This window comes from Trachemys scripta, chromosome 16 (assembly GCF_013100865.1).
Source record: "Trachemys scripta elegans isolate TJP31775 chromosome 16, CAS_Tse_1.0, whole genome shotgun sequence".
NCBI classification, from domain to species: Eukaryota; Metazoa; Chordata; order Testudines; family Emydidae; genus Trachemys; species Trachemys scripta.
Genome location: NC_048313.1, coordinates 19,825,403 through 19,853,046, shown reverse-complemented (window position 1 = coordinate 19,853,046; position 27,644 = coordinate 19,825,403). Strand labels below are relative to the sequence as shown.

Here is a 27,644-nt window from a genome sequence, read left to right as displayed (position 1 = left end):
CTGAGCGTTTTATTTGCTAGAAGCAGGCAAATTACCATCGAATCCTATGTTCCCAGTGCCACACAGAGCGAACGCTGGTCCATCTGATCAGGCTAGATTCTGCTCTCATTTATATCTGAGTAAAAGCACATCAAGGCTGCTCGCTCCAGATTTATCCCAGTGTCAATGCAGGGCACCGCTGCTCACTCCAGATTCACCCCAGTGTCAATGCACGGCAGTGCCGCTTAGTCCAGATTTACGCCTGTTTAAATGCAGAGCAAGGCTGCCGACTCCATATTTCCCACATGAGAGTAAATCGGCGCAATGTACACCTCCCCTCGGCCTGTCAGTTAGAGCCACCCCCAGCGCCTCTGTCCCGGACCCACTCGCTGTCTCGCTCTTTCACATTCTCTCCTTTTCCTTCGTGACTTTTCTCTTTGCTGACCTGGCCTGTCTGCCCTTCTCTTTTCTTTTGTACAGTCATTGCTTTCTCTCTCCTCTCAGTTCTCTCCCTTCCGATCCCCTTTTCTTCCCCGCTTCTCTCACTCCTTGATCCTCTGGCTGACAGCCAGACAGATAGCCGGACTCTCATACCCCTTGTCCTTGTCCCACCTGCACTCAGGGGCCCTCAGCACCTTGGCCCTGCGGCTTGTGCCCCCAGTGCAAAACGTGGGGGCGAACTGGCCACCGCATTGATCCTGGTAGCGCTTTGGGCCTGTGTAAACCTCTGCCCAGAGGGCGGCAGGAGGCTGGATCGGGCCCCCCCACCCCGTAGGAACCGGATCAGCCCTCGGGCGAGCATGTTCTGGAAGAGGAGTGGGAGTGAATCTGAGCTGGGATCCTGCTCTTTTTGACGTCGACGGCAAAACTCCTAGGGACTTAAATAGGGTCAGGATCGGTGTTGAAGCATTTGGGCCTGATCCTTCAGTCCGTTTACAGACTACCCCACCCCCACCTTCTCGGCCTGAGCGGGAACGGAGAGGGTGTGAGGACTGCAGGGTTAGCCTTCATCCATCCCGCAGCCGCAGCCTCCCCCAAGCCCCCCGGCATTGCCTTGTGCCCTGGCGAAGAGACCCAGCCCCAACCTCCCAAGGGGCCAGGGAGCGGAATGTCGCCCGGCGCCCTATTCCTGGCTTCCCCCCTTTCCATTGCTTGACTGGGAGCGAAGGAAGCTGCTCCAGGGCCCCCGAAAACCCTGGGAAAGCAAAGCGGCGGCTGAGCTGCAGCAAACCCCAAGCAGCCGGCACCAGGGATGTGGGGAGCAGGTGGGCTGCAGCCCCTAGAGCTCTTCTCCTCTCCTCCTTCTCTTTCCTGTCGTCCCTTCTTCCTCTCCTGACTTCCTCCTTCGTTTCATTCTTTCCTCCTCCACTTGCTTCTTTTCTCCCTCCTTCTTTTCTTTCCCTCTTTTCCTCCATTCTTCTTCTCCCTTTATTTCTTGTGCGCCTTCCGTTTCTCTTCTCTTTCCTTTTCTTCCAGCCTTTCTCCCTCTGTTCCTTTTCTTCCATTCTTTTCCTTCCTTTATTTCGTTGTCTTCTCTCTCTCTCTCTTTTCCTTCCATCCTTTTTTCCTTCCTCTGTTTCTTTTCTTTCCCTTCGACCAGTTCCCTCTCCCACTACTTCTTTCCCCCTTTTCTGTTCTTTTCTTTCCCCATCCTTTCCCCCTCCCTCTGTTTCTCTCTTTTCTTTCCCTCTCCCTTCCCCCTCCATTTGTTCTTTTCCATTCTTTTTTTCCCCTTTTCTTTCCCTCCTCCGTTCCCCTCCTTCGATTTCCTTTCCTCTTTTCCATTCTTTTCTCCTCTTTTCTTTCCCTCCATCCTCCTCACCCCCCATTTCTTTCTTTTCTAACCTCTGAGGAAACAAGGATCAATCCGAAAATGTTGACTTCTTCCCCCCACTCCACCCCCTTCCCTCCTCCTTTATTGGATACTAGCGGGTGCTCAAAGGCTCCTAGGCTGTAATTAGAGGGTGGATCCTAGTGCAAAGGGAAGGAGTCCCCCCCCCCCCCCCCCAGTCCTTTCTAACTACGGATCAACTAGTTCCCTCTCCCTGTCTCTCCTCCAAATCTGCCGCAATCCTCCCAGGCTGGGACACACAGAGAGATGGCATCTCCAGCGCTCGAGGTAATCTCCCCACTGCATGTATTCAGGGGCCTTAGGGAATCCTGACTTAGAAGCAATTGGGTTTTCTCAAGCCAGGTGGAAACTAAACCCCAAGGAGCTGAAAAAAGTAAGAAGCTCTTTTTTTTTTCTCCTCTCCCCTTCTTTCTTTCTTTGCATTTTCTTTTTATTTTGAGGGAGGGGGGGTGCCCTAAAATCAAACCCATTGTGAAGCTATAAGGACTGGGGAAAGGGGGTGCTGGGCAGCCAATCTTAAGAGGGGGTGAAATATACCAAGAGGAAGGAGAAGCGATAGAGATCAAGGATGTTTCCTCTAAACTCTGGAGTGGGAGCGCCTGGGTACTGATTGTGGGTGCCCTGGATTTCAGTGTGATCTGTGTTTAGTTTGCCTGAGTGTGCGTGCATGTGTGTGTGTGTGTGTGTGTATAGATTTTTGCAAAACCAACCCAGGACTGTGCCCCATTTAACAGAATATGTTTTTTAAATCTGAAGGGGTGTTTTCCTTGTTTACATGAAAGGCAAAACTTGGAAGAGGGGAATCAAGTTAAAGAAAAAACTTTTTCTAGCCTCGCCACCCTTCACAAGCAGCGATTGCCTTCAGAGCAAAGGTTGGGAAAGATTCAGAAACCCAACTGTCCGGCTGCTATAGTCACAAATATTTAGGTTTCGGTTGAGGACAAACTCCCAGTTCAGGGCTATTTTCAGATTTTATTGGCTACAGAAATTTCACCGGCTGGAGTTGCTATTTAAAGGGTTGTTTTTAAGATTTTTTTTTTTTTTTTTTTAGAAAAATCCTTTTTAATGATCCTATGTGATCATGCAGCAAAAAAGTGTCTGACAGTCTTTTTTTTTTTTAAAGAGGGGGATCGGGTAGGTTTCAAAGTTGGCTTTTTATTTTTTGAATAAGGGGGAAGAAGATAACGAGGGGGTTTTAATTAAAAGAAAAGGAAATAATGATTGGAGATGGAAAATAAAAGCCGCCCGAAGCTTGAACATTTCAAAAAACCCACAACCCAACAAGGCGTTTGAAGTTGAAATTTCAGCAGTGGGGAGAGATTTGAAGCTGGCGATAGGTGTGTTAATAAGGTCATGTTCCACATTAAAACTCCCCAGTGCCCCGCTAGCCCCCCTTCCATTCTCCGCTTCGCAGTCTCGGAAAAAAACAAGAAAGTGGGGGGAGTGGATCTTGTTAAAGCAATGGTGCTTTCAGCTTCCTGGAACCCGGCTACTGGCATCGGGCGCTTGGCACTTCAGGCAGCTGGCTTAGCTAAGAGTAGGATCAATCGGTCCTTTGAGGCCCTGAGGGCCCTCAGTTAGCAACACTAAGGGCAGGCACCTGGGCTGGTTTAAATCAGAGTCGATCTGTTGAGGGCAATGGGGCAAACACTCCCCAACGGCTCCCTTGGAGTCAATGGGGCCAGACCCCCAGTTGGCATCATTCCATTGGTGTCCGTGTCTCTATGCAGAGCGACGCCGATTGACTCCCCCCCGGGGATGTGGCGATGCGGATGCACGGCACCGTCTGAAAGGGTGCTCACAGCTTCCCAGGATTGGGCCCATGTTGCGTTGATGGGACTATCGCAAACCCAGTTATGGTCTCTCCCAAGAGGCTAGCTGGGGGCAGTGAGGGGGTCATCCCAGCTAGTGGCCTACAGACAAATGTCTTTGCCCAGATAGCCACTGTTTCCAAGGAGAAACAAGCCGCCCGGTCTCCCTCTGCGCCCGATCTCTGCGGTGCTGCTCGCCTGTAACTGTCTCGGCTTTGCTGCAAGTTGAGGGCACTTGGGGACAGTTTTGAAAGGTATTTAGGTGCCTAACCCCCAAGAAATCTGGCCCTTGGTCTCTAAGCTCGGTCAATGGCTGGGCCCGGAGCTGGTTCAAAGGGGGTTGCCACACTCCTGAGTCTTCTGTCTGATGTTTTGCTGACACCGGTCTGTTCTGTCTGTGGCCAATCCTGTGTCTGTCCGCCTGGGGCTGGTTAACCCGGCTGCCCCCTGCTCCGTCTCCTATGGAGAGGAGGGATTCAGTCAGGATGGACTCACCGGGGCAAGAGGGGGAGGAAACGGTCGACCAAAGGGGCTGCCTCTAATTTGGCCCAGTCAATTCCCCCCCCCCCATCAGTTTCATCCCCCCTCCCCCCCAAACAGCTCTGGGCTGAGGAAAGTTACAGTTGGAAAAAAACAAGAGCCGTCTTCCCATACCATGGCATGTGCTGGTCCCCTAGCCCGACTCGGCTGCCATCCGTGCACGGGGAGCCAGGGGTGGCAGGGGAAGGGGGTGCACGGGAAAGGCTTGCTCCTAGATCCTGGCACAGGTGGGCTTGGGATTGCAGCTCTGCAGTGGGCAGTAGGAGCCAGGACTCCTGGGTTCTATTCGGGGAGGGAGTTGAGTGGTTAGCGCAGGGGCCTGGGTCCCCTGGGTTCTGTTCCAGCCCTGGAAGGGAATTGAATGGTTCGACTGGGATGCCTGCGTTCTATTCCTCGGGAGTGGTCAAGTCAGGGGAGTGAGACTTCCCAGGGGAGTATTGCCTAGTGCTTAGTGGACGGGGCTAGGTTCCGCCATTGACCTGCTGGGTGACCTTGGGCATATCCCGTCCTCTCCCCCTGCCTCCATTTACCCACCTGTAAAACTGAGTTAATCACCCATTTGCACCTCCCCGCAGCGCCCGGCGGGGAGGTTAAACAAGGCCCCTAAAAGGCAGAGGCACGGCGGGCATTGCTGCCAATCTCGCTGAGGCATGCCGCGCTGGGAGGGAGCGGAGCATGTGCATGCCAGGGGCCGAGACGTGGCGTCGCCGCTTGCAGCAGGTCCCACCTGGGCCAGCTGCACAATGGATGCTGATGGAGCAGGTCTGGATGGGCGCTGGGGTGAGGGTGGAACTGACCCTTCTAGGAACACAGCTCGAACCATCTGAGATTCCGGGGGGGGGGTAAATCTGCTCCCGTTTTAGGGAGCAGGGATTAATTTCGAGCACGTCGGACCAATTAAAGAAATTCCTTATCCCTCGTATTAAAGACCCTTCGGGCCAAGCTCCTTTGAGCACAGCATCCGCAGCTCCGCACCAGGTTATGGCAGGGGCAGACTGTCCCATTTAGGGTCCGATTTCCGAGTGCTCAGCACCCGCACTCAGGGCTGGATTTCCCAATGGCTTCAGCCCCTCAGCAGGAGCTGTCGTGACACCAAGTTTTCAGAAGAGCCCAGCAGCCAACTAAGCACCTTTGCCATCTGACCTCCCCGCACCAGGCTCTTTTCCATCTTGCATCTCTATTAGTCCCTTGCCGCATCCGCTGTGGGATTCACTCGTGATCCTGTAGAACGTTGTTGTTTCTGCTGATATGAGTTTTACCCGTTATCAGCCACGTCCCCGCTCCCCTTCCCCACCTCCTTCACACTAATTATTTTTGGCCTGTGGAATTTTTAGGGTTCCTTGAGGATTAGAGGGCAAAACACAGGTCTGATGCATCCCACACCCACACTCCTTCCTTTGTCATGTAGAAAACGATCCTCCTCTCCTATCTTCCTCATGAATTTCTCAACACCCACATTCCCCTCTTGCTCTAATGAAACAGGAAATCCCCAAAGGAGCAGATTTTCAAAGCCGTCAAGGGGGATAATCTTATCATCACATGACTCCAGGAGCTGGTGCTTTAATTAAAATGCCAAATATCATGAGTCTTGGCCAGCTGTATATGTCATTAACCTGCCAGAGGCCCGAGCTGAGATCAGGACTTTATCATGCCAAAGATCTCACCGTCTATATAGACAAAGGGTGGGAGGGGAAACTGAGGCATGCAGGGTCACCCACCAGAAGCTGGGAATAGAACCAAGATGTTCTGAGTCCCCATCCACTGCCTGTTCCACTTAGACACATAACTCCCATTGAAATGAATCCCCTAGACAGCTTGAAAAATCTCCACCTTTGTGTGAAGAATAATAATAGTTTTGCCAATATGAATGACCCCTCACCCTGTCCCATATGAGGCCAAGGTAACATCATTATCCCCAGTTGGGTGGGGAAACTGAGGCACATGAGGCCATAATGTAGTAGCTCACCCATTAAGTAGCTCTAATTTTGCTCCCGAACAGCCAGTGCAAGGTCTGTAAGTTTCTTTCCATGGCATCATGTTTAAATTCTCAGTATCCTCAGAGCTAGCAAGTCTCCCACTTATTTGGAGCTTAGGGTCTAGGAAAGGTGAATTGTGGCATTGTGCATACACTGCACTGAGGTCAGAGGGGATCTGAGGTCTAGTCACAGCTTGGCCTGCTGGGTGACCTCTCTGGGCCTCAGTTTCCCCATCTGTAGAATGACGATAATACAGACTTGGAGATCTACTGATGAAATGCACTATTTAAGACAAGACATTTCTATTATTATTACTGGTGCAGGCTAAACCAATCTGAAACTGATCGAAAGGTGTCCACACAAGGGTTTAACCACATGGTTTGTTAAACTGGTGTGACTCTGTGTTCGGCAAGCCCCGAGTGTGTCCCCAGGAGTGCTTTGCACTGTGCATTTTTAAATCTGTGTCATTAAACTGGGGCACTTTGCTGGCCCAGACAAGGCCAAAGAGAAGGCGAAAAGGAGGGGACTGAATGACTGGGGATCGCTGTTAGCATCAGGCCAGAACCCTGGCTCCTTCTTTGACTGGGCAGAGGCCTGGTCCAGCTAGTGGATCAGAGACATAGTCTATTGTTGGATGAAATTCCCTCTGCCAGTATCAGGCACCAACAGAGGATCGGGCAGAGCTCAGAGCTGAGAAGAATCCAGCCCAAGGTCTGGTGAGTTCCTCCCAGTTCAGCCCAGAACTCAGAGCAGGGACTAAAAAAAAAGCACAGACACTGAGCATATCAACGCAGCCCCCATTCCTCTGCCTCTGATTCTTCCCCACCTGTGGCAAACTCCCCGTCCACCCCGTAGGCTCCAGTAGTCTTCCTATTGGAGCACACTGAGAGTGGCCCAAAGCGCCTTGACACGAAGACCGGCCTCCCGAACAAAGTCCACCAGGGCTCCCAGCATGCACCGGGGCTCCCTTAGCATCTCTTTGGTTCGGTGGTTTCAAAGGCCTTTCCCAGGAGGTCCTGGGTCCCTCATGCAGAGGCCCGAAAGCTGCGTTGGCCCCTCTCCTGGAGGTTGGGTCATGTTGGTCAGTCCTGTTGTCACAACAGTGACCTGCTGGAGGACGGGCGGAGTCAGTGGCAGAGTCCAGAATGGAATCAGGGCTCGGGGGGGATTCACTCATTCTATCTGCACCATCCCAGGTGCAGCCGTCGGTTCAGGGGTGCTGAAGATCCCCTGGGCAAGGCAATAACGAATGAGAATCCAGGCGTTCTGGCTCCCCATCCCCTGCCCTAATTCCCAGAGCCAGGAATAGAACCCAGGCGTCCTGACCCCAGATTTCCTGCCTTCACCAAAGGACTGGAGGCTGTGAAGGGTGGAAGGAGAGGCAGGAGGGAGAACCCATTAAGGATTTTTTTTTTCCTGGAAGGGAAGGACATCAAAGCTGCCCTCTGTCCCCTCTCCTCCCCCCCGCCCTCCTCCCCGCACTACTAGCAAGCGGGATAGTGGTTTCCTAGTGGTGGGTCCTTGGATCACATTTGTCCGCCCCCTAGGTTTCACGTATCCCGCTCGCCGGATTTCACGCGTCTTGTTCTTGCCGGGCCGGCCGGCTTTATTTAATTCTCAGGAGGGCATTGGTGGGTGCAATCCAGTGGCACAGATCAGGTTTCCATCATAGAGCTCGTCCGGACTAGGGAGAATTGCACCTGTAGAAGGATAGCGGTGGCACTACACTGATGCAAACCCCAGGTGTGGAGCACACGGGTCTGCCTACCTGGCCTCCACTGTGAGGACATGGATCTGTTACAGCTCCTAGCTGTGCAGCCTAGAGCTTTAGCTCACGCTGTAGGAGGGTGGGCTTGGGAGGTCATCACAACTGCATAGGTGCATAGGCGTTACTGCAATTTACATGTTTGCGCTGTTGCAGTGTATCCACATCGGTGTGTGCAACAACTTCTCCCCAGGGCCAGGACCTTAGCTCTGCCAGCAGAGATCAATTCCAGCTGTGACTCCAGGAAAAGCCCAGGGCGCACCCGGGCGGTGATCAGGGGCAGAAATTTGGGCTGAATAGTTTCTCTCTCCCAAAACTGGAAGGGGAACCGTCTGTCTGTGATGGCTGAGCTGACCGACTCGGCGGGCAGAGAGAGGGTACTTCATCGGCGTGGGCAGCAGAGCCCTGCACTGGTCCCGCCACAGTCTTTCTCACGTCAGCGTTTCCATTACAGCCCACGCTGCACCCCAGAGGTAGGGATAGAGCCCAGGAGTTCAGGTCCCCTGCTCTAACCACGATTCTTTCCCGGAGCTGGAATAAAACCCTGATCCCAACTCCCTGCCACAACCTTCTTTCCATCGGAACCCAATTTCATTCCCAAACCATCTCCCTCCAAACCAATTAATCCCCCTCAGCCCCCTAATTTCATTCTGGGAATAAAACACATAACTCCCCTCAACAAAGAACCTGGTTTGAATTCTTAAGAAAAACATACGGACTCCCCCACAACAGGCAGCTTTTAAAGCACTCAACCCCCGCCCCCCCATTCATGACTTCAGAACCCCAACTTTCAGATAATGCCCTAAAAATCATATTTAAAGAGCACTCCCCCAAATGCCCCAGTTCCATTCTTTAAAACACGCTCCCCCTAAAAGCCAACTTCATTCTTCAAAAGCAGACACCCCTCCCCGCCCCATTTAATTATTTTTGACACTCTCCTTTCTCCCCCAACCCACTCCTTTATAAGCCCTAGGTCAGGGTTCTCAAACTGGGGGTTGGGATCCCTCAGGGGGTTACGAGGTTATTACATGGGGGCAGGACCGGCTTTAGGATTTTTGCCGCCCCAATCAGAAACAATTTTGGCCGGCCCCCCCCCCCCCCTTTTTCTTTTATCCCACCCCCGGCCCCACCTCAGCTCCGCCCCTTCCCCAAATCCCCAGCCCTGCCTCCTCCCCCCAGGCTCTCAAGTCTAGGAGGGAGGGGGAGAAGCGGCGAGCACGCTGCAGCCACTCGGAGTCTCCCCCTCCCTCCCAGGCTCTCAAACCTGGGAGGGAGGGGGAGCAGCGGCGCGCGAATCAGCTGTTTCGCGTGCCGTGGCGCGCGAGTGGCAGCAGCGGAGGTGAGCTAGGGCGGCCGGGGCACATTTTTAGGGGCGGCATTCTGGCGCCGGCCATGCCGCCCCTAAAAATGTGCCGCCCCAAGCACCAGCTTGTTTTGCTGGTGCCTAGAGCCGTTCCTGCATGGGGGGGGGGGTCGTGAGCTGTCAGCCTCCACCCCAAACCCTGCTTCACCTCCAGCATTTATAATGGTGTTAAATACATAAAAAGGTGTTTTTAATATATAAGGGGGGGTCGCCCTCAGAGGCTTGCTTTGTGAAAGGGGTCACCAGTACAAAAGTCTGAGACCCCCTGCCCTAGATCATGCCACAAAAAACAACAACTCCACAACCCAAAACCAGTTCATTCATTCTCGCTCCCACGCCCAGCCTGGGGTGCGGTGGGGTGAGCGGGCAGCACGGGAAGAATCTAAAGTCCTTGTTCTCTGTAAATCAGAACGAATTCCACTGAAGTGGTTGGAATTACAGCCATTTAAAATGAGCGTAAATAGGATTACAATCAGGCCCTCATTTCTTGCCGATGCTACTGAGCAGAGCCCCATCCGGCTCCTATTTAAGAGAATGGAAAAGTGTGACTGTTTAAAGAGACCTTAGTGTACATGAGAATAGTGTTGCGATTTTACCATGAGTCTCGTGAGCTGTGGTTTTTCGGGAAGTCCCAGAGCTGGGAGTCACGGGGTTAGGTCAGAATATCTGGTCTCATTGTTTTAGACAAGGAAATAAGTCTCTAACTCTCATAATTGTGAGGAAAAGCTCAAAATGCGACTGACCGGAGTGTAACCCGAAATGCTCAAAACCCAGAAAAACAACAATACAGGTAGACAGTGAGGGCCACAGTGCTGGGTGTGCATGCCCACGTTATATGGCTTTATTCCAGGCGTCTAAAAGCTCCAAAGGGTTATTACTGAGTCAGTGCACCAGGTTAATCATAGGTTAGCTACCAGTCCAGAGCTGGCAAAGTCCCTTCCTGATCTCACGTCTGATCTTCAGGGCATGATGTGCGAGGATTTTATCTCCAAGGCAGGCTATCTGACCAAAAAGTGCCAGCTGGCGATGACATGGTGACTTCAGTCCGCCTGAGGCTAGTTCTCAATAATACATCCCTATTACTGATGTAATCTAAGCGTTTTACCAGAAGCCAGAATACACGTAAAAAAAACCCCAACATTTATTATTTAATTGTAAAAGCTTATGAGTTTTTTAAGCCAATCTCAGGCATTATTCAAAGCTTGACTGATGGTTTTTGAACACTCCAAGTTGGTAATGCTAGAATCAGGCCTATTCTAGTTTCATGGGAGCCAGGTTGGAGCCTTATTATTGGCCCTAAAGACGTGTAAAATGTGCTAGATCTTGAGAGGTCAGATCTTGAAGTCTTTAAATCATGATTTGAGAACGTCAGTAACTCAGCCGGAGGTTCTGAGTCTGTTACGGGAGTGGGTGGGGGAGGTTCTGTGGCCTGCGACGTGCAGGAGGTCAGACTAGATGATCAGGACAGTCCCTTCTGGCCTTACAGTCTATGAGTCTAAGGGCCTCGTTGGTGCCCATGGAAACTGTTTCACAAATAAGCCGAAATACGCGAGGATCCATCCAAAGGCAGGCGGGCACTCTGCCAGTTCCTTGTGTAAAATAAGAAGAGAAAGAATTCGGAACCAACAAAAATCAGCCTGGAGATATTTAGCTGCAAGAGCAGAGTGGCCGATTTGGGGAGAGTTTTATAAAAATGAGGGGGATGCTTTGTTTGTTTAAAAAAAAAACCCAAAGAAGAATCAACAAAGAAATAAATAGATAAATAAAACGTTTGGTGCTTCAGGAAACGTCTCGCTGGCTTGAGGAAGTTCTAACGGGCCATGAAATATTTTTAGATTTTCTTTTTTAATACTTTTCCCTCCTCCCAAAAGTAAAAATCCCCCCTTTTGCCTCATCCTCTAGCCCTGTGCGTGGCTACTTGCACAAACGTAACTGCTTGGGACTGAACCCGGAGCAGTTTCTAGTGAAGAGTATGAATGGGTTCTGCTTCAGCTAAAGCAGCGGTTCTCTGAACTTGGTGACAGTAGTTGACGCTCTGGTTTTGGCACGGACATTTTTTATAAATTTCACGGCAAATGGGGCAGGAAAAAAAAGGATACATCACCAAACGGTCACAAAACCATGTAGTTGGCACTGAAAGGTCAGGCCCAGGGTATGTGGTGGGGGTGGAGAGGAAGCCCACCCTGCATTCGCCTCACACTGGTGACTCCTGTCCCATGGGGCTGGACTTGATGTCCTGCTCCAGGCATTGCAACCTGGCACACGGAGTTCCTGCACCACTCAGGTTTGGCCCGCCCACCTCTCCATCTACAGACGGGCCAAACCTCAGTGGTGTTGCGACCGAGCGCGTGGGGTTTCAATGTCAAAGGGGGTCTAATCAAATGAGGGTTGCCAGTTTTGGTGGGACGTACTCCTAGAGGTTTCATCGCAGGACGTAATCTTTAAAGATAAATTCCTGGAGACTTCAGGACAGTCCTGGAGGGTTGGCAACCCTACATCAGATGTGGTTTTTCCACGATTTCAGGGACTTTATTCAAACTCGCGATTTCCATGATCATTATGACCTTCCATGACAAAAATGCAGCCCTACCCATAAACCCCTTGTTGTGGTCCGGCCTCCGTTGAGGGCTAATCTAACCTATAGGCACTGACAGAGGGGGTTGAAACTGCCGGGTCTGCCAACCAGATGGCAAGGGCTCCACCTGCCCCCCACTTCCTGCTTTTGTTTTGTTCTGAGTTTCACCCAAATCAATAGGGTTCTCCCCACCGCTGCCTAGAACATTGCCATGGGATTGATCAGCTGCAGCATGCAAAAGTGATTGCGATACACAGACAGACAGAGACACGCCACTAGTCGCATGTAAAAGGCCTCAGAAGCTTGGGGCCAATGGTATTTACCCAGAGCTCTCGGGGCAGATGCAAGCCTGCGAAGGGGTTGTAATGGCTTAACCCAAATTCATCTTGCTAGGGTAATCATGACAATCACTCCTGGACCCCGCTGTCTCCCTACCCTCCCACCCCCATCGCTCCTGGCTCCCTCTGGCTCCCTCAATCCCCCACCCATTGCCCCAGCCCCTGCTGCCTGCCCATCCATCCCCCCAGCACCCCTGGGCTCCGCTGCCTCCCCAGGTTTCCCCCCAATTGCCCCTGGCCCCCGTTGCCTCCTTGGGATCCTCCCAATCGCCCCCCACACCCAGTCCCCGCTGTCTCTCTGGTCTCCCCACCCATCCCCCCATCGCCCCAGCCCCTGCTGCTTCCCTCAACCCCCCAACCCATCCCCCCTGGCCTCTGCTGCCTCCCCGTCCATCCCTCCATTTCCCCTGGCCTCTGCTGCTTTCCTGGGCTTCCCACCCACCCGCATTGTCCCTGGGCTTCGCTGCCTCCCACCCCCCCCTTGCCCTGAGCTCCCTTCCATGGCCTCACACCCCAGGCCTGCCACGCTTCATGCCTCTTGACCACAGCGCCCTGGGCGGTTGCCCACCCGTAAGGCTGGCCCTGGCTAGAAGGGACCATTCTGATCAACTAGTTAAACCTCTTGCCTAACACAGCCCAGGGAAACTGACACCTAGTCAGTCCTGCATGAAGCCCATGTCTTGTAGCGGAGCTAGAACGCAGTTTGGATGCAGAATCCATCCCTTGGTAAGTTGTTCCAATAGTTAATTGCCTTTCCTGTCAAAAAAGTGCATCTTATTTCTCAGCTGATTATGTTTAGTAGCCACTGAATCTCATTCGCTTTTCCCTGCTGGGTTAAAAAGCTCTCTGTCGTCTGGCACCTTTTCTTGAAATGTCCCGATTCAAGCTGGGCAAAAATCCCCCACAGATTCGGTTCGACTGAAACATTTTGTGAATGTATGTCGATTTCTGCAAATTGTTTTGGTCAGAAAAACAGCTCTAAAAACAATTCAGAAAATGTCGGAACCTTTTGTTTCTATGCTTTCGAAAGGAAACCTCTGACTTTTTGGTTCGATATTAGGTTGAATATGATTTTTTTTTAATTGAAAAAGGGCGGGGGGAGCGCAAAATGAAACATCGCGTTTGGGGTCGGGGACAAGGCTTCATTCGACCCGAAATGAAATTTTTTGCAACTTTCCAATTTGCTAAAAAGTTTGAAAATTTGGGTCAATGAAACTAATCCCGCCCCCTCCCCTCCTGTTTTTTTGGAATTGCCGCGAACCAAAAAATCCATTGTTCGCCCATCTCTAGACCCAAATGATGGTGCTTCCACTACCTCCATTGAGAAAAGATTCCCCAGCCGAGCAGACTCAATCATCAGAAAGAATTTCCTGATATTCAGCCTAAAGGTTCCCCTTTGTAATATTCTCCTGTTACTCCTCCTGTGGCTACAGCCCCTTGCAATGCACCCATGCGGGGCCTTTCTTAGATGTGGGTGGCGGGTTCTTTCTGACAACTCCAACCAGACCAACTGGCTGCAAATAAAAGCACTGGGCAACGCCTGGGGAACAAAGGAATTATCACTCGCAAGTGCTGGGGTGGGGAGGGGGCCAATAAGTGTGAGTCAAACTTGAGAAAATATTCAATGCTTGCTGGCTGTGTGCATAGGGCAGGGGGCAAGCGCAAGGGTATGAGCCAGGATACCTGGGTTCTGTTTCTAACATTGCTGTTGAATGGCTGTGTAACCTGGTCGTTTCCTGCTCTCTGCCTCAGTTTCCCTATCTGTGAAACAAGGATAAGGGAGGGTCAAATGCTTCATTGCTGCTGTTGGCCGAATTCGTTGCATGCCCCAGGGGGCTTCTCCATTCCCCCACAAGTCCCTTGTATGTCATCCTGAAACTCCACTTCCCACAGGCCTAGGGTGACCAGATGTCCCGTTTTTATAGGGACAGTCCCGTTTTGGGGACTTTTTCTTATATAGGTGCCTATTACCCCCCACCCCTTGTGCCGTTTTTTCACAGTTGCTATATGGTCACCCTACAGAGGCCAGGGGCTCTGTGTGTGACCCCCCCTTCCCTCCCATGCCAGGATCTCTGTGTGCTCCCCCAGTTCTTTCTTTCTTTCTTTCTTTCTTTGGATGTCAGCATTTTAAGCTCAATTGGGAAATGGACAGAGCTGAAAGGAGGGGTGTTGCTGTCATGCTGGAAGGGGTTAATTTCTGACATCAGCCAGTTCCTTGATCTATAGAGAATTAGAGGTGACTGATGCTGATGGCTTTGCCCACCTGATGCCACGGGCCCCCCCTTTGCCCCTTTTGTTTTCTCCAAATTTCCCCCAACCCAATAGGGTTCTGTCCATGGACGCCTGGAATATTCCCTGAAATTTGTGGAATGGGCAGGCTGCGGCAATCAGAAGCTATTGCATTGCAGGCCGACAAGCAGCGAAACGCCATCAAGCTGCATGGAAGAGCCCCATAAGCCAGTGATATTTACACAGAGCTCGGATCCGGCTCAAAGGGTACCAGGGACTGTAATGGTGTAACAAAAAGTCAGGTGAAGACAAAAGGACAATTCCTGCTCTCGCAGTTATCTCTTAATAGCCTATTAGTGCTGGGATATGGTGCTGGATGTGGTATAAACCCCTCAGCGGAGAGCTGGAGCCTGCATCTCAAAGGCCATATCTCCATGCCAGACTTCTGCCGGCATAACGGCGTCAGTCATAGGTGTGAAATTGTGTGACCCGAACGACACAGCTGCGCTGGCAGAAACCCCAAGTGCAGACGCAGTTGCTCTGACAGAGCTGTGCTTTTATTGCTATCGCTTGCTTCGGTTCACGGACCAGAGGGAATAAGTTCTACCCGAGAGATTGCAGCTTTGCTGGTATAAACTGTGTCCACACTAGGAGCGCTTTGTATAGTCTAGCAGTATTCTTGTAATAGTAGAGGCCTAACCTTGGTTATAGGCTAGGTTCGCTGACAGGCTGGGGTAGCCGGAAGGCACAAGGGGTGGATTTAGGGTGGATTTGATGGCTAGGTCACCAGTTCAAACCTGGCCTAGATCCCTAGGCACTGGGAAGGGAGCCCCTGCGTGGAATGAGTTTGGAGGGTCTCAGCTTAACTCCTAAGGAACAAGGGTCAATGTTGCAAAACCCACTGGCACAGCTGAGTCTCATGACTGGCAGGGCCAGGCCTGTTGATGCTGAAGTCCCAGGCTTGTCTCTCCTGGCAGGGGGGCTGGAAGCCATTGAACCAAACTGTAAACCCTGTGTATAATGGAAACCACTTCAAGCCAGTTCCAGCACCTAGGGGACACTGCCATGACCTATGCTGGGTCTAAAACCTCTGGTGATTAGAGCCTGGAGGATTTTTTTCCCCGGCCCAGGGCTTACGTTGGTCCGTACATCTACAGCAGCTGTTCCAATGGGGAAGTGTCTAATGGCAAAAGCTAGTGGGTTTCCAGGAGACACTGTGGTCTAGTGGCAAGGGGCACTGGCCTAGTTGGATTCTATTCCTGGTTCTGCCATTAAACTTGGGCAAGTCACCGCCGCGCTCTGTGCCTCAGTTTCCCCTTCTGCCTTTGACTGTTTAGAATGTGAGCTGGGGCAGGGATTGTCTCTCCCTGTGTGGTCTGTGCAGCGCCCGGCACCATGGGGCTCTGATCTCAGCTGGGGCAGGGACTGTCTCTCGCTATGTGTCTGTGCAGCGCCCGGCACCATGGGGCCCCAATCTCAGCTGGGGCAGGGACTGTCTCTCGCTGTGTGTCTGTGCAGCGCCCGGCACCATGGGGCCCCAATCTCAGCTGGGGCAGGGACTGTGTCTCCCTGTGTGTGCAGCACCCGGCACCATGGGACTCTGTTGTGGGCTCTATGCTACTGAAATACAAATAACAATGATAATCATTCTGATTTGGTCACAATTCACACCCGGCTCATGCTTGTGCCTGGAGCCGGTTTTCCATAACCGCTCAGCGCTCAGCAGCTCCCATTGAGGACTCTCTCTCCCGCTAGCCCTAGAGATCTGTCTCCTCTGGCCTCAGCCTGGCTAGCAGCTCTCTCAGCTGCTGGTACCAACTGGCTGCCGATACCTCGCTGGTCTCCTGGTTTCACATTGTCCCTGACAGCGGCCGGGGCATGGCAGGGGGGCGGGTAGTTGGGCTGGGACCCTTGGCCTGGGCTGATTCAAGCCGCGGGTCTATCTCAGCCTCTCAGCCACGGCCCGGCATATTCTGTTCCCTCTACCTGCCCCCACCACCGTGTTTCCTCAGACTCTGAGGCGGCAGCAACCCTGGGGTCTGGCACTTCCCACGGAGCAGCCCGGCCGCATCTGAGTCCCTGGGTGTTTTGTGTGAATAGCTGAGGCTCTGGTCTGGATGTTTCCATCTGGCCATGCCTGTTGCCAGCCAGAAGTGGGGAGGGGAGGGGGGATCTCAGACAGCTCCCTGTCCTCTCGCCTCGCCCGAGGGGCAGCACGACGCGGTGTCGACAGCCAGACTCATCCCTGGGCCAGCTCCTTGGACTGCATTGCTCCACAGTGCCTGGCACTGCCATGCTGTGGTTGCACTGCAAAGCCAGCAGGACCCTCCCAGGCTGCTGAAAGAGACACTCTCAGGCCAGATTTGGCTTGATGTTAGGTGCTGCTGGGAAGGGGCGAGTTCCTCTAATGCCCAGTCAAAAATGTTCGCCTGGAATCTATGTCACAACGGCCAACAGCAAATCCCCGTTGTCCTGGCAGCGGGTCGCCACTCAGGTACTGCAGTGGTGGGTTGGCATGGAATGGAAGCATGCTGGAAACCCATGCCCCGGTCTGCCCCTCAAATCAAAGCCCCGAGACCACAATGAGGGGCATTGCTACGAGATTTATCCAGCCTGTCTACGCTACATGGGCAATCCACTCTAAGCACCCACTGTCCTGTCCCAGCACACCTTGGGATGGATCCTCGGGGAGGCAGGCTCCTCTTGGGTAGTTTCCAAGCCCTGAGACAGCTCTAGGGGCTTGTCTATGTGCAGCATCGCTCCAGTTTAATTTAAGGTGTGATTTGAAAGTGACTGAATGAAATCAGAGCCAAAGCCCCTTTTGCCACGTTTATTTCAGTTTAAACCAGACTCATGTTAGGAACAGGTTTAAGTGAAACCAAAATAAGATGCTCTTAATCTGAAATAAGATCATCCACACAGGATTTTGCACTGGTTTAACTGAACCAGTTTAATGAATCTGGTACAACACATACTATGTGTAGACAAGTCCAGGATGTTACAAAACTGGTTGACTGATCAGCTGAAACTGACTAACTGCAACGGATTAGAACAGGAGCGGCGCCAGGGTTTTTGGCGCCCTAGGCAGGGGTCCTTCCGCGCTCCTAGTCGTTGTCGGCAATTCTGAGGCGGGGGGAAGGGGTGTCCTTCTGCTCTCCCGGTCTTCCAGGCACTTGGGCGGCGGGTCCCGGAGCGAGTGAAGGACTCGCCGCAGAATTGCCGCCGAAGACCCGGAGCGCGGAAGGACCCCCCGCCGCCGAATTGCTGCCGAGGGCAGTAAAATTCCGCCCCCCAAATCCTGGTGCCCTAGGCAACTGCCTAGGTCCCCTAAATGGAAGTGCCGGCCCTGGATTAGAAACAAAGTGACAGATGAAACTTAGATCGATTTTTTTCATGGATTCATAGACGAAGGACCACTGTGATCATCGAGCGGACCCTCCTGTATAACACAGGCCATAGGACTTCCCTGAAATAATTCCTGTTTGAACTAGAGCATATATTTTAGAAAAACATCCGGTCTTGATTTTAAAGCCACCTATTTGAATCAATGCAAACTGCTAGTATAGACACACTTAATTCGGTTTTCCCCTTGCATCAATTGACTCAATCTAAATCAAAGCTAAACTGATTTACGTGAGGCTGTCTGCATTAGGCGTTTGCATTGCCTTAACTAAACTGGCTTTTCGTTACGTTTGTGCAGCTCTTTTAGTATGCAAGGCCTGTGTTTTGTTATGTTTGGAAAGCAAGTAGCAGATTGTGGGTGACACCAGAATCCTAATAAAAATAGTCTTAGCTCAGGGAAATAATAATAATAATTTTTTTTAAAAAGCCACAAATAGTGAAAAATAAAGTGCTTAAAAATATGATTCCTGAGCTGACAATCTTCCTGTAATAACAGAAAAATCTAAGGCCCTCTAAAAATTCTTAGGAACAGTAGAGCCAGAACTAAGACTCTTCTGCTCCGAAAGTGCTACTACCTGCGTTCAAGGAGAATCTCCATCAGCAGTTTGCAGTAGAGGGTTTAGGACACATAGCCGAACAGTTGTGATTCTCTCCAGCAGAGGGCAGTGGCACATGTACAAAACTAGGCAAAACTATTGCAAACATCTACAGAGTCTTTCAGCTCTTCCTCACCCCAATACAAATCAGCAGGGGGGCTGGTGGGGTGGGGGTGGGGGGATAGCCAGGATGTTAAAGAAGGAAATGCCAGTTTTTACACTCCAAATTCCAATGACAATATAGATAGATGCTTAGCATGTGGGTCAAAGCCTCTGAGTGATGAGCTGGAAATACGCTATGTTTTTTTACGCATTGCATGTTGGAATTGGCAAAGCCCCAAGCTCCCAGAGCAGCAGATTAAAAACATAAAGGGAGCAAATAAAGAGGAAGTCATTTAAGGAAGGGAAAGAGGAGGATTTAAAATGCCACAACGTAATTCAATTAAAAGGCCATAAAAAAAAGAGAGAAAGAGAGGGAGGCGAGATTGGAAACAGGAGGCTCTCGGAAGCCGTGAGCTCCTGCGTGGAGAGGATCAGCCATTCGGAGAAACAAAATAATGAGACAAGCAAGGGGGGGGAAAAGCCAAGGGGCTGACGGCACGGATTCAGTGCAGCAAAGCTGGATTTATATCCTCGCTTCTGCATGTTAGGAAGGACGAGAGTTTTACTGAATGAGTTTTAACGATTCCAACAGAGTCTCTGTCCCTCCCCCAAATCGGCACTGGGCCCCAATTCAGGAAACCACTTAAGCACATGACGAGACATTTTATCATGAGCCTGGCAGTGCCTGGTGTTTAATGTCAAGTCCTAGCTCCCGGAGTCATGGGGCAGTGCGAGAATCTCACTAAGAACATAAGAACGGCCATACTGAGTCAGACCAATGGACCATCTAGCCCAGTGTCCTGTCTTCTGACAGTGGCCAATACCAGATGCTTCAGAGGGAATGAACAGAACAGGGCAATTATCGAGTGATCCACCCCCTGTTGTCCAGTCCCAGCTTCCAGCAATCAGAGGCTTAGGGACACCTGGAGCATGAGGCGGCGTCCCTGACCATCTGGCTAATAGCCACAGAGGTGGCTAGCCCTTGTGGTTGCAGAGCAAAGCTGAAAAAAGGTGACCCTCCCCCCGAAACCCCCCCCAGAGAGCCAATAAAAAGAACATCAATCAGACTTCTTTTTGCCTAAATATGATGATCTTTGGGGGCCTGACTCAGGAGTTTTTTGAATGCTGGATGAGTTAAGCACGTGCTTAAATGCTTTCCTGAATCGGGGCCTGAGTTCTCAAGCCTCTAGCCCTGGGCTAGGCTAGGTCACACCACAAGGGCTTAGAAGAAGGGTGGTTTTGTGGCTAAGCTGGAACTCGAGAGTAGAGGCCTCTCAGGCCTAATTTTTAAGCCCAGCCTGGACTGAAACCCACCCAACCCAACCCTGACATGGCCACCGGCCGCCCCACCTTGCTGGGTTTTGTGTGTTGCGGAGCGAGAGAAGCTGGGACTCCCGGCACGTTCACTCTGCAGCACACGCAGCACAGCGAGGTGGCAGTGGCCGGGGGAGCGGGGCACACAGCTGCCACCGTGCTGACTCCGCAGGCAGGAGGAGGAGAGCTGATCCGAGCCCCAGAGGGTTTAGTTGTTCGCCCATGCTTGTGGTCAGGTCCCATCCAGGTCGGGTTGCAGGGCTCTACTCAAGAGACCTAGGTTCAGTTCCAGGCTCTGGCGCAGACTGTGTGTGACCTTGGGCAAGTCACTTGGACTTTCTGGCCCAGATCCTCAAAGATATTCAGACACCTAATGCCCACAATGGGTGTGTGCCTCAGTTCCCCACCTGTAAAATGGGCATAATAATCCTGCCTTTCTCTGTCTCACCCATGATTGAGCTCAAGGCCCCGTTGTGCAAGGTATGTACATGTAGCATGATGCGGCCTTGATCTCCACTGAAATCTCTAGGTGCTATTTTAATGCAAATATCAACGTGAAGGAAATTCCCCAGATTTCATGCAGGTTGCAGTCTTTCTGTGACAGTGCAGCTTTATGACATGCACGGCAATGCCAAGTCCTGCAGGAAGATGTTGCACAGATCCATCAGGGGCAACCAGATGCTTTAAGGATAAAGTGATGTATCTTTAGATTAAGGGGGGTGAAAATGTAACAAGAAAAGTTAAAGAGTAAAGTTGCTTGGAGAGAACACTGTGTGTATAGCTCCTCTATGACAGGCTGCGGCAATGCTGAGAACAAAATGGCTGAACAAGCGGGCAGAATTCTCTCCTCAGACTATTTAATTTTTTCTCGTTAGGTTCTGTTAATGACAAGAAAGATAGAAATTAGGGCTGGTCAAAAATGTCCTATTGAAACTGTTTTAAGGTAGAAAATTGGGGGGTTGATTAAACAAACATTTTCACTAAACGTGTCTGCTTTCTGCAGAGATTTTCAAAGGTTCGTTGAAAAAAACTCCAACTCCCAAAATTTATATTTGGAAGTGACGTAATGGTGCCTTATGGGAGTTGTAGTTTGGGTGCCTCGTGCCGTCACCAGCAAGACTACATCTCCCATGTTACACCATGGCTATGCCACACCCATGATGCATTGTGGCAGCTCAGCAAGAGGGAGAACATAGTGTATCATGGGAGATGTAGTCCAGCCAAGGAGCCCAGTCCAGAGGGTATAAGGCATCGAAACTACAACTCCCGTGAGGCACCACGGCAACATTTCTGAATAGAAATTTTTGGGTTTTGGATGAAAACTTTTGAATTTTTATTTTTCACCCACAATGTTGAAATTTTCCATGAAACCCTCCATTTTCCAGCCAACTCTAGTAGAAACATAAAGGGACAGGGCAGAAAAACCAAAAAGTTTCCAGAGTTTCAGAGCAGGCCACTCTTTTGGAGTCATACATACAACTGGCAATGAAATCCTCCCAGACCATGAGGGGTGGCAGGTGGGACTGTATGTTACCATATGTCATGGGAAAGGTAATTTCCCTTGCAGTTGCAGTAGATTTGGATTTCACCTCTGGCCACAGTGCTATAAGCAATGGTTTGCGATATATCTGGAACAAAAATGCAATGCTTCTTGAATTTCAAGTCTTTTCACATTTCGTTCTGAACTCCAGAATAGGGACCGTTTCCATGGCAAATTTTGGTCAGGTGCATTAATTTTTCCAGTAAAAAAAAATAAAGAAAGAACCCATCTTCTCTTACAGCCCCGTCCCCCATGCAAAACACATTGCCACCTGTTATTTATTATTTGTTATATTTAGGGTGACCAGACAGCAAGTGTGAAAAATTGGGACAGGGGGTGGGGGGGTAATAGGAGCCTATATAAGAAAAAGACCCCAAAATCGGGACATCTAATCACCCTAGTTATATCATAGCATCTGGGAATGCCCGCCACGGACCAGGACCCCCTTGTGCTCAGAGCTGTACAAACACCAGTCAAAAAGTCCCTCTCCCAAAGAGCTTCCAAGGCAAGCTATAAGACACATGGTTTTATAAATGTGAAAATAGTCCTTTTCCCAAAAAAGTCACACATAGAATATCAGGGTTGGAAGGGACCTCAGGAGGTCATCTAGTCCAACCCCCTGCTCAAAGCAGGACCTAATCCCCAGACAGATTTTTGCCCCAATCCCTAAATGGCCCCCTCAAGGATTGAACTCACAACCCTAGGTTTAGCAGGCCAATGTTCAACTGAATATTCCAAAATGGTGCATGGTCCACTCATGAGTATTAGTGACCCTTCCATGAGTAATATGTAAACCAAACCACACATCCCTTCTGATTCAGATTACACATGAGACATCCGAGAGCGATCCTGACTGCGGGTGGCCATGAAGACTGATTCTGACAAGACTTAAGAACTTTTCGAACTCCAGGCACGGGAATAACCCCACTGCAGGCTTAAAATTAACTCTTTGCGTGGTCAGAGCACATCGCTTTCTGTAAGTCTGAGATGTTACTCTAATGTCCTGCCCAGATTCCAATGTTGGGGTCAGATCCTCCGATCAATATTAATAATAATTCTATTTAATTTAGATACAGACTAACACGGCTGCTACTCTGAAATCTATTTAATTTATCATTTATCATTTACATCGCGACAGCTGTTGTGATAGCTGTTTGCTAGCTCCTGCCCTAACTTCCGCCTGCAGTTTCAAATGGACACAGTGTTTTTCACTTCCTGCCCCAAATCACTGCGCGTGTTTCTGCCCATAGGTAAACAGCTGGCATATCCCACCCCAGAGGTGGCTGCATTTTAATGGGGGGGTAAAGTCAGCCATAGGTATACACAGTAGTTAGGCAGCAGTAAAGTGGGTCAAGTGATTTGGAATCTTTTGGGAGTCAAAGACAGGATAGAAACTCAACATACATTAGCTAGAATGTTATTAATTTACAAGGATAATGTCAATTCATAGAACTTACTAAGGGCTGAAATGTGGCTTGGACAGAGGCCTGAGATTGGCTGAGTAAGGACACAGGAGTGAAACGACAGCTCGGGTTTGTTTACTAACTTCTGAGCTATCTCAGGATCAGGACTGGACTAAGCAGTGAGGTGTACCAGCAGCGCGGGGGTCTAGGGTGGTCCCAGGTTTGGAAGAGCAGTGGGGAGAAGAAAGCCAGGACTAAGGAGCATGTGTGCAGGAGGCCCCATGGCAAACCATGGGGCTTGAGGGGCATCAGCAGAGCTGTGCACAGGGAGGGTAATCCAGGGCTGGAATAGCAGAGGGGCTGCGTTCCAGACTGGGGGCAGAGCCACAGCCTCTTGTGCTGCTGCTCAGATCAGCTCCTTTGGCCGAGCCCCTCTCTGCAAGAAGCAATTTTTTAAGATCAGAAGGACCGCGCCACCCAGTGCGAGAACAGGGGCTGGATGCGAGGCGCGGTGATGCCAATTAGTCAAGCTACTCAGTGAGACCCAGATCTGAAGAAACTGACAAGCAGATCCGCCCCATTCAGTTAGGCTCCAGTTCCCAATTAACCCCTACTCATCCTGCCATACTCTCTAGACTAGATTTCCAAGACATCTCAGCTCCCATTTAGGTACCAAAGGTCTCAGCCGCTCAGGTGCAAATTGAGGGCTGAGCTCTATGGGAAATCTGGTCCTGATTGTGGAGTCACTTAGATTCACACCTCTGGTGAGCCCTTGAATATGTGACCCCACATCCAGTGGCTACATGAGAATAAGAGAAAAATTGGTGGGCGTCTTCCAAGTTCCACCCCCATGATAGGCTTGGCCCACACCTCTCAGAACTATTATTCAGAGAGTTCACACCTCACTCAGCTATTGTTTCAGGCTCTCTGCAGATTCAGGCAGACGTCGCTGTGTCAGTTACACATGGTAACTGCGCTGAAAACATGAGATTCTTGCAAGCAGGAAGGCAATTTGGGATAGCTACGAGTATGCTGTATTGCCACATACTAGCCCTGTCCACATCTCACTTCTTCTGTTTTCACTAGCGCTGATTGGGAACATTTTTTCATCAGAAAATGCTGATTTGTCAAAACCAAATCTGCTCATGGGAAAGGATTGATTATGACCAATCTTTCAAATAAAAAAAAAATTGAAAAAAGAAGCGTTGACATTTTTGAAAAGAAAAGTTTTGTTTTTCAGTTCGAAACAACTTTTCATTTCAGAATTTTGGTGCATTTATACTTTAAAAAAAGTCAAAGGTTAATAAAAGGTCAAAATCAACCTGCAATGTTTCGAACTTACCAAAATGAAATGTTTCAGTTGACCTGATCTGAAATTTTTTCAGGTTATCGTTTTGCAAAAATATTTGAGATTTCAACTTTTCATCCTGATTCAGAATGGGAAAACATTTGGAAATCTCAGAAACTCTCGTGATATGGGAAAACCTGCCTGGCTCTAGTTCTCAGTCCCTCTGCTCAGTTAGCGTTTGCCTCCTGTCCCACATTCTCCTTATGCCATTGGTGTGAGAACGTTTTGCTCCTGCTGCTTGGAGAAGTCTCCTTGTGTCTGTCCTCATCACAGACTCTCCTTGGTTTCTACCCCTTCATTTTTTCTCTGCTTCTGTTGGATTGTGCTTTAGTCAAATGCAAGTCATTGTGCTCAATACGAAGGTGAATGGGTGAAATTCTCTGGCCTGTGACATACAGGAGGTTGGAGATGATCTAATGACACATGTTGGCCTTAAAATGTATGAATCTATGAGTCACACTATATATTTTCTAAGGTTGGGATTTTCAAAGGAGGGTAAGGGATTTAGATGTATCTGAGATTCCTACCTAATCACATGACTCCAGGAGCTGGGGCTTTAGGATAAACAGCAAATATCTTGCGATTTGTGATTAAAATTATAAGAGTTGGTAACACTGTAACTGCCCAAATCCCATTGAAATTCAGTGGGAATTGAGTGCTTAACTAAATTCCCATTGAAAACCCCAATCGACTTTGTGAGCTGCTAGGGTGCATCCTGGGAATCCCATGACCGCTGTGCAGCATGGGAAGTTAGTTCAGCTGAGGAGCCCAGCCCATAGAGAGGAGAATGGGGGCGTCAGACACCCGAATTACAACTCCCACAAGGCACCACTTTGGGGAAGGGGGGAGAATCCAATTACTATGAAACAATGAAGCCGGTTGGGAATTTTCCATTGAAATGTATCTTTGATGGAAAATGTGGTTTCTGCAAAATGGAAATTTTGTGTGGGAAAATGTTGACTTAGCCAATTTTTTTTTTAAGCTGTTGGAAAAATCAAAAGAAAATGTTTAGTTTGGGGTCAGTTTGACATTAATCTGCATCTGCCCAAACCACTGCAGTGTCTTCTGGGTGCCTCATGCCCTTTTTCTCCTGCTTGGGCAAGGCTTGCTGGCTGAACTACATCTCCCATGATGCACCACAGTCTCCCCTCTGGCTGGCCTTGGTGCATCATGGGAATCCCATGACCTCAAGGCATCATGGGAGATGTAGTGTCTCTGTGGAGCGCAGTCCATAACAGAGAATGGAGGCAGGAGGCACCGAACTACAACTCCCATGTGGCACCGCAGTGGCTCAGGTGAATGCAGATCTTGGGGATGCGGGGTGATTCTCTATTGGTCTCAATGGGGTGGGGGAGACTCTCCATTGTTCCCAGTGGGAGCTTATCTCTATCGTGCTGCATTTGTGTTGCCCCATGTCCTGGCCTCCTGCTCTTAGGATGCCCCTGAATCAGCTTGGCCCTGTACAAACCCAGCTGCTGGAGGCCTCACTGAGCCCATGCCAACGCACATGATCAGCCGGTCCTGTCTCCCTTTGCTGATGCCTTGCCCTCCTTTCTCCCTTCCTGCAGGAAGAAGCTCGCTATGGCTCCAGCCCCCTGGCTATGCTAACGGCCACCTGCAATAAATTTGGAGGCTCCAGTCCAATCCGGGATTCGGCCACACCTGGGAAAGTGGGGAACCCTTTGGGGAAGAAGCTGTACCAGCTGGGAGCCGAGCAGTCCAGCCCCAAGCTCCGCAGCTCCGAGGCCATGGGAGATTCCTACACGGCTGCCTTCCCCAGTGGGAATGGGCTGATGTCCCCCTCGGCCAGCCCGCAAGCCTCCACCACCTACGGCAACGACTACAGCCCCTTCTCTCACTCCTTTCCAGCTTCCTCCGGCTCTCAGGACCCCTCATCCCTCCTGGTGTCCAAGGGCCACCCCTCGGCCGAGTGCCTTCCCAGCGTCTACACCTCCTTGGATATGGCGCACCCTTACGGCTCCTGGTACAAAGCCGGGATCCATCCTGGGATCTCCAGTAGCTCCAGCAATGCCACAGCCTCCTGGTGGGATGTGCACTCCAATACCAACTGGCTGAGTGCCCAGCCCCAGTCGGACGGCCTCCAGGGCTCCCTTCAGCCTGTGCCAGCCCAGACATCCCTGAGCCCTCAGCTGCCGAGCTACAGCTCCGACTTCACCACCTTGAACCCTGCCCCATACCCGGCCGTGGGCATCACCTCCTCCTCTCATCTCCTCCCTTCCGGCCAACACATGCTGTCCCAGGAGATGTACAAGCCCAAGCCTGTGGCCAACAACTCCCTGATGGAAGGCGGGATCGGACTGAAGGCCCCGCGTGGCGGCACCTTCAGCAGCACCACCGGCCGCTCGACGTGTGATTGCCCCAACTGCCAGGAGCTGGAGCGGCTCGGGGCCTCAGCCGCCAGCCTGCGGAAGAAACCCATCCACAGCTGCCACATCCCGGGCTGCGGGAAGGTCTACGGCAAGGCCTCCCACCTCAAGGCCCACCTGCGGTGGCACACGGGCGAGCGCCCCTTTGTCTGCAACTGGCTCTTCTGTGGCAAGCGCTTCACCCGCTCAGACGAGCTGGAGCGTCACGTCCGCACCCACACCCGGGAGAAGAAGTTCACCTGCCTGCTCTGCAACAAGAGGTTCACCCGCAGCGACCACCTCAGCAAGCACCAGAAGACCCACACCGAGATGGGGGCAGCCAAGCCCGCTGAGGGCGAAGCCGAGAGGGAGGAGACGGCCACTGGCGGTGGCTCTCCAGGCGCGGCCTTGCAGGACGGGCTTGCCAACGACGACAAAGACACCACCAGCCCTGAGCAAAGCAGCTTGCTGGAGATCTAAGCTAGGGGTGGAGCTTCTCCTCCAGCCTCCTCTTCTTCCTCCTCCTGTTTAGTTCCACCTCTCGCTGAGATAATTTATTTCCTGGGGGAAGTGGCGGCTCAGATGCAGACACCTATTGGGTTCTTGGACGGGATTCTCTTGGGACCCTTGCTTTCTGCTCCACCCAGGCATGGGAAAGTTAAATGACCTTGATGCAAAGTCACATGGAGCAGGGGCTGGGATTTGAACCCAGTCCCTAGGTCGTGTTATTTTCTTTGCCGTGAATAGGCCTACTGAGCCTTTTGTCCTACCTGGCCGGGATCACTCACAAAGCCACTGGCACAGTCTTCCTAAGGAGTTACTCAAGATTGACCAAGGTGTGTGTGGGAGGACTCATCGCCCAGTGAGGGCTTGATCCTGGGCGCTGGGAACCTGATCCTGCAAAGACAATAGGACTACTCGTGAGTTTGGTGTCCAGCGGGTGCATGGATGGATTGGGGCCCTGGAACTCAGCCCCTACCAGGATCGGGTCCTGAATGGTGCATCAGAACCTTTGCCCTCAGGTCAGAGGGGGCAGGGGAGGATACAAATAACCCATGTCGTCCTCCACCCACTTTACAAAGGAGGGCCACCAGTCACTATGCGGAGATACCAAGAGGAGCTTCCACCTTCCCCTCCCCCTGTGT

General features: G+C 51.1%; 1 protein-coding gene across 1 annotated transcript; it reads left to right on the top strand.

Annotated features, from left to right (window-relative positions):
• The first annotated feature begins 2,114 nt into the window (after nucleotides 1-2,114).
• Nucleotides 2,115-26,979, top strand: SP7 (Sp7 transcription factor). The gene is made up of 2 exons (XM_034792793.1): nucleotides 2,115-2,204; nucleotides 25,702-26,979. The coding sequence occupies exons 1-2, from the start codon at nucleotides 2,115-2,117 to the stop codon at nucleotides 26,977-26,979; spliced, it is 1,368 nt and encodes a 455-aa protein (XP_034648684.1).
• The last annotated feature ends 665 nt before the right edge of the window (nucleotides 26,980-27,644 follow it).